At 33.6% G+C, this 15,814-nt stretch overlaps 1 protein-coding gene across 7 annotated transcripts in view; it reads right to left on the bottom strand.

Moving 5' to 3' along the window:
* Positions 1-6,295: 6,295 nt before the first annotated feature.
* LOC135201370 (acetylcholine receptor subunit beta-like 2) overlaps positions 6,296-15,814 on the bottom strand; it is a 658,252-nt gene continuing 648,733 nt past the window's right edge. For 4 of the 7 annotated variants that reach the window (XM_064230214.1, XM_064230216.1, XM_064230215.1 and 1 more), the window contains one exon: positions 6,296-6,633. In XM_064230214.1, the coding sequence (XP_064086284.1) occupies positions 6,448-6,633 (186 nt within the window). In that variant the 3' untranslated portion in view covers positions 6,296-6,447. The remainder of the gene's footprint in view (positions 6,634-15,814) is intronic. The other 3 variants (XR_010311516.1, XR_010311517.1, XR_010311518.1) reach the window with 1 other exon arrangement.

The following is a 15,814-nucleotide window of genomic DNA, read 5'->3' as shown; positions in this document are numbered from 1 at the left end:
CCTTCGTGCCCAAATCAACTCGACTTTAGCTGGGTTTTGCCAAAAGAAATTAAATTCCCTTAGTTTATTTCTCTTTTGGTTTCGTTCACTGTTTACATCATACGAAAACCTTAAAAGTTTTACTCTTTCGTCCACGACCATACAAACATGCATAAACACGCGCATCGTTCGTGTGTGCAAGTGTATATGCACGTGTGAACACAAATACAAAGAGTGAAAACATATGGTACCGAAAATACAGAAAAGAAATCTAACGGAGGCAAAGAAGGTTAACTTCAATCTGCTGTTGGCGAAAAGCGACAGTAAAGGAGATTCGGATTCCGGGGATTCCCGATCCTCTCTTTTCACCCGAGTTGATTTGGGAACAAATCGTCGTGATTTGGGTTGAAAGATACCGGTAGAACTTTCACTGAAGCAGGAGTCAGGAATTTTATTTTTCAGTCACAGCATATTGTATATGACTACTATCCTGTATTAACATATGAAGGGACAGCGCTAACTGCAATCTCATGTACTTATCTAAATGACTTAAAAAAAGACACTGAAGATGTCACGAATGCTTGCCATTTCGTGTACAGAACGTGCACATACATATAACTTCGTCATGACAAAAATTAACTTTACTGTCTTCAATTTCTATGAGAATGGGAAAAACATTGTACAGTTGGTGAACAATATCACAACATCGTAAGATATTAGTGGAGTATATGATTCTCGCATTATTAATGTAGTCTACGAGCGCTTTATTTTATTGGACTAGATAACTTTCCACCACGAGGTAAAATATATACAGCAGGGGAAATGTGTAAATTTATCATGAAAGTCAAAGGTAAACACTCTGCTCTCTACTTCTTTCTTAAAATAATTACGACCTATAGCTTATAAGCCATCTCAAATTTGATATAAAACAAGGGAGTATATATATCAACATTTACTTTGCATATTTAAAATCTTTCTTCGGTTAACTAAATCTTTGTAAATGACATCACGTTTAGTACATCGTGTGCCATTTTGGGATCGAGACTTACAGATAAGATGGCCGAAAAGAATGAAATCTGGGTAAATATAGAAAGCCTGAAGACTGAATCAGGAGTGGTATTCATATTTTTTTGTTTTTTTAACTGAAGAGTGGTATTTATAACAGTTTCTGCGAAAGTCAGTTGCGGTAACTCCTACAGTTGTGCTGGATTAGTATTCGCTATATTATCTGGTATTCTTTACAGACAGAATGGTTTTCATTACATTACAGAATGATATTCATTACATTTTCATTGAACAAAAATTGTTAAAAGTACCACACTCTAGGTTTTGTATTTTTACCAAAGTGCTGAACTTTCTGGATTACTGTCACCCGGTTCTTTTAAGAAAGTTTATTCATTTTTCTCAAGTTTTCTTTATGCCATTTTAAATCGAAGATGAATGCTTGATCACAAGCGGTTCAACGATTTACAACGCAAAGACATTTAAACAACTTACAACGTAAAAGACAAATTCGAACCTGAAATATTTCACAAAATGGAAATCTTAAATTCTTTTTTTATCATAGCTAAGGTAACTGCAGGGCTTATTCTACAAGTAAACTTACAAAAGCCAACTTTAAGCCTTACTAAAATAAAGTACAGTTCATGAATTACAAGTTACAAAGCACTACCATTAATGAATTATGGAATGAATATGTAAAGTCTAAACACTAATAAAAATTAGTAGACATCTAAAGTTTACATTAATACTACAACAAGAAAACAAGTTTTTGTTTTTTTTGTTTAATAACCTCTGTTTAATGTTTATTTTCCAGTGATAATTATGTAAATTTATACTACATTAAATATAAATATTTCTAGGATACATACTGATGTATAGTTGTAAATGTTTCAGTGATACGAAAGTCATCTAGTCTTCCAGTAATAAATTCTCCCATGTTCTCAACATACAGGGAAATGAAGTAGACTTCGGTATCAATACTACACGGATGTGACATCATAGTTTGTAAAATTTATAAATAGGAAAGGATGAAGATGCCCGATGTATTAAATGTACTTACAGCATCATATAGGGCTTGGAAAAAATATGTATTAAAAAAGGTGCAGGATTAATAAGGAACCCATTTCATCCACGCTTTAAATTTCCTAGCTTCAACTTCAGAGTGATTCTACGTTACCTTTCACCTTTCAACAGAACTTCTCGAATTGCTTCGTAACCTTATAAAACTGTCACACCTGAGTCAAACCAACCTAAATTTCAGGTAGCATTGAGAGCTTGCTTTCAATTTTTAAACCACTAGAAAGAAATTAAGGGTTATTTTTCTTCAGTATAATTGCAATCTAAGGTAGCAATGTTTTCATCTTCAACGTAAACGAAAAATGTAAATCACAGAGATATTTGATGAAATTCTTAGGTTTTGCAAAGTTTGGTTTGATACAGATGCGACTTGACTAGACTACCCAAGCCCTCAAAAAAGCTTACCTGACGGTAAATGGTTGACCAAGCACAAATGATCCAGCATTTCTTTCTCTTTTCCGACAATTGGAAAGCAAAAATGAAAATAAGCTTAAGCTTACGATTTCTGGAAAAGAGCCTCTAGTGATTCCCTACTTGAAATAAATATTCTAAGGGACTATTTATATCATATGAAAAATGTGATCCTATGATTTTATATCCAACTATTTACGGACAAGTTGGAATATAGAGGGGAAAATGATCTAGGGTTAATTTTCCTTAAATTACTATTTCATTAGTCTGTGAATTTTGAAAATAACGCATTAAATTTAAATATTGTCAACAGTCAAGTGCTGTGAAAACAATGGAATATAGTGAGCAAAATATTATACATAAGGAAGACTCACGCTTACACCTTCCGCAACTCGCTTTTGATTCTCTAAAACTATATGCAATTCAGCATTCCTGTCAAGTTACAAAAAAGGTGCCTCTATTGGTGAAAATTTCGAATATTTTCAGAACTAGGATTGACCACATAAGAGGGAACGTAAGTATTTGTAGAAACAACTGCACTGAAGTCTTTGAGTACTAACAAAGATATAAATAACCAATGGAGAGATAGTTGCAAAGGGGTACCAATAAATATTCACCAATAAAGAATCACTATTAATCAACTCTTTGTGTATTAACCAACTCCTCCATGTAGTTGAGCCTTTACATTCGGTGACCATTAAAATGATTAAAAGCATGACAGAAATGAGTCATATAATACAATTTTGGGATCCATCCTCATATGCAAGAGCAGTAAAGACTACTCATCTACAACAGTCTCTAATTTTCACCCTTACTGCTCTGGTACAGAGTGCTCCCTGACTTAAGTCATTCTTATTACATAGTTTTATGGAAATGAAATCATTCCAACGTACTCAGAACTAACAACTACTTGATAACTAGCTACAAGCAATTGTCTGCAATTCTTGGGTGATATCTGATCAGTGTCAGCACATACCCTAAAAATATATTTATACATATGGTTAATAATGAAAAAATACATGCCCTTAAAATATGGGAGGTGAGACAGCGAAAAGAAAGAAACACCTTAGTAAAAGCAGAGTTGTACAGGGATAATTTACAAAGAATACAGAGAATGGTAACAGTCCAGAACACAGAGGAGTTCAAGTGGAAAACGAGGCAGAGGTACAGTTGATGACAGAACAGAGATAACCATAAGCGAAGTGAAAAGTTTGCCATGTCATTGGTTTACTACAGAAAGTGATCTTGTAAACATTTTTCCATTTCAGAAAATGATGAGAAGTGGGGAAGGCTCTATGCGAGGGAGTTACACCATATACAGACATAAGGGTTAGTTATATCTGAGGACATATTCAGCGACCTATATAACACCTATTTTAACATTAGCTGAGCATTCTTTTCCGCTGGGTAAAAGTACCAAAAATTTCATGGAAAAACTGTACAGCAAAATATTACCAATATTTGATTATCCAACCACCCGCACAAGGTCTGGTACACTTATTACCTTTTCTGAGCAAGTCTTACCCTACTGATGAAAGTATAACATTTTGCGGAAATGAAAGCAAATTTGGTTCCGAATAGCCCATGAGTACACGTGGAAGCAGATTTTTCATTAAACTGATGTTAGTTATCAATTGACAGAATCTTTGAACTACGTGATCTTTCACGGTTCTTCCACGAAACATTTTGTCAGACGTGGCACAAATGACATTCAGCAAACTTTTCACGGTCTTTGACGACATTTGGTATTTACACAAAATAGATGTTGCTATTATATTTGAGCCAAAAACTGCACTTTATGAATACTGTATCATGTGACTAAACACTTTGGAGCAAAGATACTCGTCGTCCACAAAGGCATATTATTGTCTAGGTCACGTAAGGTCAACGTAATTGACCTTAGATTAATGGAAAATTATCAATAAGAGCATCTATTAAGATTAATGAATATAATGGACCATTTAACATACATGAATAATGCTGTACTTCTGTACACTGTCACGATAAACTGAACTCATTCGGAAACTGATATGACCTCGAATACTTATCGCATAAAATGTACAGTTGTTATGAAATCCTATTACCATCGTCCACGACAAGTATAGTAAGTGTTTCATATAATTTGAATGTGACTCTCAACCGATATCAAATATCAGTCACGAACTTCTTACATTTCAGCTAATTCTTCACTTTAACATTCTTCTTCTTATATATAAATTTATTGAAGACTTTTAAAATGAAGACGCACTTAAGATTAATTACCTCGATATACGAAATCGTCGGACCTTTACCATATGCAGCAATGTGGTCGAGAAAACTAAAACACGATGATGAAATGGTCAATTATTGAACATTTATCTCAACTACTTTAAATGATTTACATATGATAATCAAATATGTACAATCAAATATTGTCTTCGATATTGTAACACAGTTTGGGTGAGCTGATTACAGGGTAGATTTTAGTTATTTCTTTTTCATACCCTTGTGAAAAATTCTTTCAATTAAAAAGCTATTCCTATCAAAATAAATCAACAGCGCATTCCGAATATCATTACCCTACATACACTCCGTTGCGTCGGCTTTCAAAGAAAACATTATTCTACAATAGCATGTACAGCAAGTAAGTAACATATCCTTAAACATACACAAACATATTGTATGCATGTATATATACTGTACAGTATGCATTTATGCATATGTTTACAACAGCACATACACAACACATCTAGAATGTGTACATGCGTAAGTATATGCAATCTATATCCAGAATGTATGTTGTTGAACTTCGGCTAAATAAACAAATCAACATTGAGGATACCTTAGGTGAATTGATACATTTCCTTTCACGACGTCTTACCGTGTCTTCCTTTTCTGCCTTTTCATTTCTGGGTGGAGACATAGACCAAACATCTTAACAGTATTAGGTATAAAAGACGTGTATACGAAAATACATATTCTTCTTCTTTCATCCGGTTAAATTACCTTATTTTTGACATTCTAATGATTAAATGAATTTAAGTTATTAAGAAAGGAAACAAAATTTTCATTACCTATTACGTTGCTGAATTTCTAATATAAAGAGGAAAAATCTAGTGTTAACGGATTCTTTATAGTTACAAAGAACACTATTTCACATAAAAAACAACACTAGCGTTCGTGGTATATATGAAAAATTTAAACTTTATAACATTTACATTAATCTGTGTTATTTCGTGTGTGCGAGATTAAGCATGTACATGTTACTCAGTCTCTGTGTTTATACATATACTTAGTATATATATATATATATATATATATATATATATATATATATATATATATACATATATATATATACATATATTACATATATATATATATTATATATATACTATATATATATATATATATTAATATATATATGATATATATATATATATATATATACACAATATGCATACATATAAATATTTATACTATATATATAGATATATAATATATATCTTATATTATATAATATTATAATTATATATATATATATATTATAATATATATAAATATAATTTAATAATATAATTTCCTTGTGGTATGCATAATCTACACGCGCGCACACATCGCCAGAAAACAAATAAAATAATGCACCCTTCATAAATATATAGTGATCAGATACCTAAAATTCTCTAAAGTTTGAAGCGTAATCAAGATTCCTTAGTCTAGCAAATTCTGGTTTAACATTCATAAAGACATCATATACAATAAGAGTCACATACACTCACACACATATACATGAATCTAAATGACTTGGTATCAAGATATCCTTACAGGTAAGAAAAAATTGACAAGATGTAATCAAAGATCAAGTTTAATGGAGTCGCCATATTGTTTACCTAGCTATAAATAAGATTACAAGTTATGTTTTCTCAAAAGGGGGAAGCTGGTACACGCACACAAATTTCAACTCTTCTTCTTTTATTTAATTGGGAGGAGTCAAGTTATTTAATTATTCTGACCCGCAATTGCAGGACCGATTTCTGAATAGACTTCGTCTATGGGTCCTCTGGTGTCATAGAGGGAGGGCGCCTGGAAGATGATCCCACAGGTTCCAACAACGCAAGCGATGGTGAAGACCCACAGGAACAAGCGATCCAGTACCATTGCGACGTACTTCCAATCTTCAATCACCTGTACCAAAACAACGGGAAAAGAACAATAAAAAGAAAATATAACGCGGCGAACATTCTGCTTCAGAATAATGGCAGCAATTCTATAAATAACGGAGTGTGTGTTTCGTTAGACTCATGAGTATTATAAAGTTAAGACTATGACAGATCTAGACTGTTCAGATTCACTTATTGCAGCAATGTTGAATCACTGGTGTACTTCAGTTAGTGAGAGAAAATCATGAATGAATGTAGGTCATGCAGAGCAAAAACAAGTGCAACGATTCAGCGATTTATTTTAATCATGTATGATTTAGAAACACGAGAGGAATTTTATGATTATTTATCCAACATGTAAAACTCAGTGTCTTCATTTTAAAAAGGCTTATTGAAATCAAAATAAAGTCGACAGGATTAAATTCGTTGGGATACAGAAAATAAAAGTGAGTTGAATAAAACCGAGGCAATATCGAATTTGCTCAGGTCCTTGAGTTGGTGTAGATGAGCCTCAGTGCACCACTTATCATACAGATGCTTATTTATCGAAAGGATATAAACACACTATTTAAGATTTTTTAACGTTACTCTAACTAGGGAAAACGTGTATTCACTTGTAATTCTTTAGCTTCAGGTCATTTTATTTAGTCTTATGAAAACGAGCCTCATATCAAAAGACTACATCTATTATCACTGTCTGTGCATCAGAGTATAAGAGTTCCATGCCATAAAGATATCAATGTTCCAATTGACGTTTTTATTAAGTATTTCCAATCTCTAACCAACAAGCGAATTTCCATCCACAGAAAGTAATATGGGGAATACATTTCCAAATGCAATAGAAAAAAAAAAGAAAATAAAAATAAAAATGATATTGAACAAGAAAAAACTCATGTTGTTAGAGGAAAGGATTTCCTCCTTGAGTGTAACGCGATCATCTCATTCCAACCTTCCACTTTGAAATATTTTGATGCCCTATTCACGGCCCAGAAAACTGGGCATGGCCGAATAACATATGATCAAAAGAAACGAATGGAAAGTGATCCCTGTATTGCGCAAGGTTTAAAATGATTGATCATGTTACAAATTTGACCCCCTGGCATTGAAGGGAATCTGCCTTTTGTGTTTTGGGGGCTTTGATGTTGATTAAACATACATAAATCTCAATATCCTTTACTGGAATATGTCATAGGCTTTCCATTCCCTTTGAAAAAAGGAGATCAAAAGGTGTGTTTACTGTATTAGAAGTGACACGAACACATTTAAAGCTCAGCCAAGCGTGCCTTCTGGTTGTTGTAAATAAATACTATCATATTCTGCAGTCACATTACTCAGTCTGCATTGGAATGTGAGGAAAAAAATTAAAATAACGTCTTCTGTCATATCCTTTGGTGTGAAAGTGTTTAGTCCTCGTGAAAGATAATGTCAGAATTCTAAGTAGTATTAGTCATACTGAATTAAATTTGATCAGGCAATTCAAATTAATGTATTCATGTTTTGGCTATATTTCTTATGTTGTGCTGTGTTCTGTTCCTTAAAGCTCCAAACTAAGTTTCAGTCCCATTGTCTTGTTACAAGAAACAATGTTTTGTTATTTACCAGAGTGCAATACTTAATGTTCCTAAATACACCAGCAACACAATTCGTCCTCACATACACTGTCTGCTACAGAAGTCCAAGGTCTTTTGTGGTACTTCCGGGTTATGTCCAGGTACTTCTAGGTTATGGTAAGGTGCAAAAAAGGTTAACCACAACACCAAGCATTCCTTGGGGAGGACGCCAAGAGGTTGAAGAAAAAATGTGACAAATTTACTCACCATCAATACTCAACATAGTTGATGAGTCCCAACGACTCTTACCCCTTTTCTCAAACTTTCCCCCAAAACTCGAGAGCTCTTTTCACAAATAGATTTTGAGATAAGAAACTGTTCAATTTCATTACAACCTAAACGATAACAGCACAATGGGTCTCCTTGGTTTTTAGCACATAAATGATTGTTTCGATTCATTGTATTACTGCCTCAATCCAAAATGCTGCAAAGCTTTAAATTCACAAGAAACACGTGGCATATATTACGATTTTCATTATACTTTATTACTAGTAGGTCTGTCAGCAATTGCAAGTTTTTAAATTTCTCTGTTCTGTTAGAAGCAATCTAGGTTTTGAGTATTCTGTTTCCCATAAATGAAGAGAGCGTTCCGACCTGTGATATGTTACAAATCTAATTTTAATTGTAACTATGATTTTGAATAATGGAAATAACATTCACAATGCCCTTTCCATTATTTTTACACTATAACATTGTGAACATTTACAGACGAATTCATACAATAAAAATGACAATTTTATTTAACTGAACACAGAATTGAAAAGAATGTTAAAAATCTCTGTCCCACACTAATAAAATAAACAACAACGTTGCGGTTCATCAATGCTATGTTGAGTTACTCTCCACAGCAACCATATCAATTCATAATCTTACAAGATTACATATTTGAAGTTCCCTGTCTTAATCATGGGATTTGGAGGAAAAGGAAATTGTAGAATTACCAAGTACATAACACTAGAAGTTCGGTCAGAAACTGATTAAAAGAAGTAATGAAAGTAGTTTTCAAAGTAGTAATATTTTTTGCGGTAAGATACAGTGCAATATATTTTGAACTACTAGTTTTAAGTGAAGGCAATGCCAGTTTGATTTCTAAAGACAGTATTTAAAAGGGCCATGTCTGTGAAAAAAAAGAAGTGTTGTTATTACAAAAGAATACTCTTCTACCTACGAAAGAAATGCACGAAGATAACTAGTGCATTATGATAACAAGTAAAAAACAAAACCCATTTTGAACACAAGAACTGCATATATCAATAATTGATGAAGAGATATTGCAACAAACAACATAGCAGTACATAATTATAAAAGCTGAATGGGAACTATACTTAATAACAAGTGAGATTGAAATGTGAACAACATTAAGTAAATCATTAAAACCTACTCACAATGAAAAATTAATGTAAACTTAATACTTCTCTGAAGGAAATGAAATATTACAATCTACTTCAACTTAAATATTTGCTTACAAAATCTGATCCACAGGCACGGAATATTGAAAATAAGGAAGTTACGTTTAAACTACATTGCATAAACCTAACAAAATATTTGTATATGACTTTACCACAACCTTGTGATAAGGTCAAACCAGGCAGGAAAAACTATTTGGAAAAGAATGCATCACACAAATATTAATGCTCACAACCTGGCTAATGGCCATCATCAGCACTAAGAGGGGTGAAACTTTATAAACAGTTGGTCATAGCTTCATCACTTTGAGTCTATCCTACACCCAGCATATAAATTAGATTCCACAAAACCCAAAGCCTTCTGGAAACTGAAGTGAAAGACTTGAAGGGATTGGTCAAATAATCACTCCTTTCAAGATGTGAACAGGACTGATAACTCATAACTCCACTACAAAAACGGAACACCAATCAACATACTCCCCGCATTTGAGTAGAGACTAAAGAACCGTAAATGCGAGTGCTCTTGTTTCTGGTGTTCAAAAATAAGTACTTTTTTATATTGACTTGGTCATAGGTTTGTTATGAAATATAGACTGCAATGAACTAAGAGAGCCACATCTAAAGTAAAATTTGACTTCAACACTCTTCATGGAAAAATAGATTTTGTTTTTCACTATCGAGGAACAGTCTACCTTTTAGGCCACTTTGGACGAACAATTTACTTCTTTGCTACTTTTCTGGTACAAATGACTGCCACATACCTCGATATGCCTGAAAGTGTTATGATAATGGATTTGTTAAGCTAAATCACGCGAGTCTGGAGTAGATAAAAATTTTCAATAAAGCATGTCTTTCCTTTAACAAAGTTTTGTTTCTGTTTGGTTTGTATGTAACTTCCAGAAAAATTATGTTCCTGGTTCACTTTGACAGTCTACTTGTATCTGTTGGTCATAAGTTACAGAGCACTATGTCAGTTTTTACAAAACATCTAGTAATTTTCAGTCTCACGAATGGCAGAAAAAAAATTAGTAGGGGGAGATCTGGATCAAGAGAAGGGTCACCAAGGGATGATTAGTTATTCAGTCTTGAACCAGATTTACAGTCTCTGAAGCCTTTTGTTCGTTCTCTTGTTAATAAGATTACACATAAATTTATAGGTGAATACAAAAGAAAAAAATAGACCAAAATTAGGTCCAGTGATTGATTAGACTCCCATACGTAGAAATGTGCCTGTTGAGCAAAAGACCTGATTGGAGGTGGACTGCTCAGCCTTTTTGAGTGTTTGTTTAGTTTCCAAACTTTCTTGTTTTAATTACAGGTTTGTGGCCCTTTTACTGTCTTACTTTAGGCATTGCTTTTTGGAACCACTCAACTGCATGCTATCACATCAGAGTCTCCAGCATTATTAGTACTAATATTATTACTAGTCAGAAGATGAACCCTATTTATATGGAAGAATCCTACAGACTTGAAATTCAAGCTCCAAAGAATAAGATGTTCATTTGAAAGTAACAGAAGGTAATTAGGAAATAAAAAGAACCATAAATTCACAAATTAATAAATAAAATAGATTAAAATGTAAGCAAATTATTAAAATATAAAAATAGTTTTAGGGTTGTATTAAGCTGTATCTTTGCTTGAACTTTTCTGGTTCGAACGGCACAACATCCTCAAGGAGAATGTTCCACAGTCCAATGGTGTGAGGGATAAAGGATCTCCAGAACTGAGAAGTTCGACAACGGGGCACATCTAAAAGAAAGACTGTAAATAGCAGTCAAATATTGTACTCATTCGTCGTCTTCATTACCGAAATCAGCAACCTTAATTTATACTTTTTTTATCGTCACTCAAAATTTACCTTGCGAGTGAAAAGGTAGTTCGTTACCTAAGAGCAAGGATTTTAATAATAAAATGGTATAGGTTAAAATAAATGTTTAACCTTTCTTGACAAGTTCCCGAAACACTCAACTCCCATTTATCTCTTAATTATAAAGGCAAAATAAATGAATTTTAAGCCATTCTCCCACTGCACTTCTTAGTTTCGAAGTTCCGCCATCTGTTCCCTAAAAAAAATCAAACCCACTTTTCTCATCGGGCCGACGAACTTCATCGGCTCTTAGAAAAAATCAAACTCACACATCTGAAATGAGGCTGGCGAGAGTAAAAGAAAAACGTAGGAAACTTCCAGGCGGAAGGAAATCTCCAATCACAGGGTAATTCTCAGAAGCCTGTTTGAGGATAAACAGAGCAGTCTGCCCTTCCACCTTCTATTTCTTCGAGACAGAAACGATGAGCAAGGTATACAACAGAAAGTTCGATTTAAATAAATGCAAGAAGAAATATTCAGAACGAACATGAATTCTTCTCGAATGAAATCATTTTTATAAGCTTCATGCCATCATTATTATTCGATTGATAAAATTTCGTCTTCCAAGATTATTTTTTGAAACTCTAGTTTTAACAGCGTCCACAGAAATACATTAAGGAAATTTCTTTCCACTCATGAAAAGAGTAGTAATGCTAACACCATATGTGCAGAAGCTTTGTTTATACTGATCTTTCAGATTATGGGTGTAGTGCCATGAGAATGTTGTTGATATTCCAACACTTTTCCCAGGGATAAATAACAGATCAAAATGTCTATAGTACCCCAAACTAGAATACGTTATGCACAAGACACTCATAGACTTCGAAACTGTGCCAATCCTTCAGAGTAAATATTAAGGAGCAATCGTAGAATCAAAGACGAATCCTACGTGGCTGAGGCTTCCGCGGCCTCAGAGCTATTTCACAAATGCACAACATTCATCAGCAGATGGTTAACCCTATCTTGTATGCTATGTCCTTCATTTATTGCTTGTACAGATGCCAAAGTTTCTGGGATATGGAAACCCTTTCGTGCTAACATTGTTTCACGACATTTCTCTCTCCTTAACCCAAAACTGTATTAGTCACAGACAGTTATCACAAACGAAGTCTTCCGCTCTCCCTGCACATGAGCAAAGCACCTCAAAAGATACCAATCTATGCTTTAACAGACAACTACTTTGCATTATTGCAGCATTCATACCCCCACGTTTTTAACTCTTCTAATCCTCTTTCCATTAGTAATTCCATATATATTATTCAAGCCTCCAAGATCATTTGTTTTTCCCGAGATACTAGCAAACTTAACTTTTCTTTAGTATTGCCTCATCTTATTTCTGTGTATTATAACATCAGTATTTACCGGATTGCCTTTTTCTACTTCACAACGTTTCAGAATACTCTTTGCCTGTATTGTTTGGTTATCACCCTCTTTTGTCATTGTGCCAGAAACTATAACATTTACACGGATCTACAAACAAGTTGGGAACTTCCATTCTTCATCCCTAACAGTCACTGATCTCTAAAACCCACTTTTCATCGTAATCTTATTCTTGCTACTGTTCACATTTTCACGTCTTTCATTACTCCATCCATAAAAAATAAACAAATTTTAATGACCCATTCTTGTTTGAAACCTATTTGTACACCAGCCCAGTTGCTCTTCATGAAGATTTTCATCATAAAGCTTCATTTTGATAAACAAAATTACAAGCCACATACACCTCTCGTCTATCACGTCTCACATTCTTCAACTTTTCTATATACAGAATGAGGTGTAGCATTTAAGTATTTACACCTTCTCTCGTCTCTTACCTAATACAAAAGGACACTTATTCCACAGAATCACTCTTATTAAACCTTCCCTGTAATTTGACTAATCTCAGTCATCAGTCTCCTAATTCCAGGTTCCTTTCCATTCTTTAACTTTTTAGAACTACTTGTACATCATTGGTAGTCACGTTCATAGCTACTCAAACAAACTTGCAATAGTTGTTTAAAATAAAACAAAAGCCTGCAGGCTCTTTGAACAGCATCTATTTGCTCAAGTATTCTCTTCAGAAAGCAACTCCTCACCTATTCTACCCAAACATTCCAGCTCTAACTTTATTTACTCCATAACATTCACTCTTGCCTTTTTATATGCAGTTCAGTAACTCTCCTGTTTTGTCCATTATACTCAGCTCAACTTTCCCAGCACCGCTCTTTCATTACTTCTCTCTTTGTCCCTGTGCCCTGTTCAAATGACCCAACCTTTGAATCCTTTAAACTCTCTTGATCGTTATTGTTAGCCTATGCTTTATTCCTTTGTGCCTCTTTACCACATTTACTCCCCTCTTAAGTAAAGCACTTGCCTTTATACAATTTATGGCAAAATCTTGAACCCATCCTTATATTCGAGTATAAAGTAAGAAATAAACAATATCAACTACTTCTTTTCTTATTGTTACAGTAACCATTTTTTGCCACTTATACTTCATTATCAGACTGTGCACAGTACTATCGTTGTCGTTTTCATGTACTGTTACATTTAGATCACCAAGCAAGATCAAGTTTTTTCACACCTTATTGTCTTCATTACCTTGCTTCAAAATATGGATCACGAATAATTTCTGTTGACAAGAACCACTCCCTCCTTTGAGCTCTGCTCTTCTACTATGGTTAATGTGTCCCTCTATGCCCAACATACTCTTGCCCTTGTACTCTGGTTTAACTAAGTTTCATAGCATTTAACTATCTACACAGATTCAATATAAAAAGGACTATCCTTTACCTATTTTGATAACAATAATATTCAATATGCATCGGCAGTTTGGGTACAAAGTCATTTGTTGACTTTTACACCTTGTGTATCAGACAGGTCTATACCTCCTTATCCAGCTCACTTCTTGGATGAATATCGTTACTGACACTGACCTTTTTCATTTAATAGATATTCAACTCACCAAACAGCCACCCCACATCCTGTCCTTTTACTTTGTTGCCTCATGCAGCACATCATCAACTATACATTTTTTCTTTTGTACGGCATCCAGTTACATTCAAGTAACTAAAAATTACTATCTTCGTTTTTATCTAAATATTTACAAAACAAGCTCAGGGTATGGGCCTGAGAATCCCAATATTTCTTTTTTCGTTATCCTTAAGAGTAAAATGGTTAAACTGCCCCTGGCCTGAAAAAGGCCCATGTCCCATTTAGGTGACATACCACCGGGGAAACCAAAATCCAGGTAGAAAAGATTACTTTCACCAAGACCGTAGTAAATTTAAATATATATATATATATATATATATATTATATATATATATATATATATATTATATATATATATATATATATATATATATATATAACTGAATCACGAAAATTTGGAACGTGATGAATATAAAGGCAAAAGCAATTAAGGAAAGTGAAACAAAGGAGTACCGCCTTTTGTCTCTCATTCTTTAGTAAGCAGACTGACATAAAATATGGACGTTTACAAAGAAAGCTCAAATAAATGACAGATAGGGATTATATCTACCTGGAATCCAACACACTTGGAGAATTAGTAAACCTACCCAAAACAGGGGTAGAATTTAAGAGGTTTACAAAAGATTAAGTCCAACACTCGGAAGCAAGGACAAAACAATTAAAGGATTATACAGGGCGGGACTAACCACCAAAGATGTTATAAAAATATAATTCAATAAATATAATTTTTGGTGAACTAAATTTTTTTCTGCAAAGTGAACATTTTTACAAAACACGTACTAAACATGCAGATATAAAGAAAATACCTTTTAGAATCCGCAATTATACAACTTACTTCCAACTGTAATTTTAAAATTATCTCTGGCCTGTATTATTTGGAGCCTTGTATAATGAAAATGTTTAAGAATGATCTAAAAGATAACATCACTGAGTTAATTACAAATTAATTACCTTGTAGATATTTTCTTTGTATCCGCATGTTTAATACATGTTTTGTTTACCAAAAAATGAGATTTATGGAATTATATTCTTATAACATCTTTGGTGGTCAGTTACCGCCCTGTATAATCTTTTAATTGTCTTATCTCTGCTTCCGAGCAGTTAGACTTAATCTTTTGTAAACCTCTTAAATTGTACCCCTGTTTTAGGTAGGTCTACTAATTCTCCAGTGTGTTGGATTCCAGGTACATATTTTCCTTTATAATCCCTATCTGACATTTACACAAACTTTCTTTGTAAACTTACTTTCATATTTATATCAGTCTGCTTAGTAAAGGACGAGAGTCGAAAGGCCTTGTAGCAGTACTCTATTGTTTCACTTTTCTTCGTGGTTTTGCCTTATATATATAT

This window comes from Macrobrachium nipponense, chromosome 28 (assembly GCF_015104395.2).
Source record: "Macrobrachium nipponense isolate FS-2020 chromosome 28, ASM1510439v2, whole genome shotgun sequence".
Lineage (NCBI taxonomy): Eukaryota > Metazoa > Arthropoda > Malacostraca > Decapoda > Palaemonidae > Macrobrachium > Macrobrachium nipponense.
Note: the sequence above shows the minus strand (reverse complement) of the source record. Positions and strands in the feature narration are given on the sequence as shown.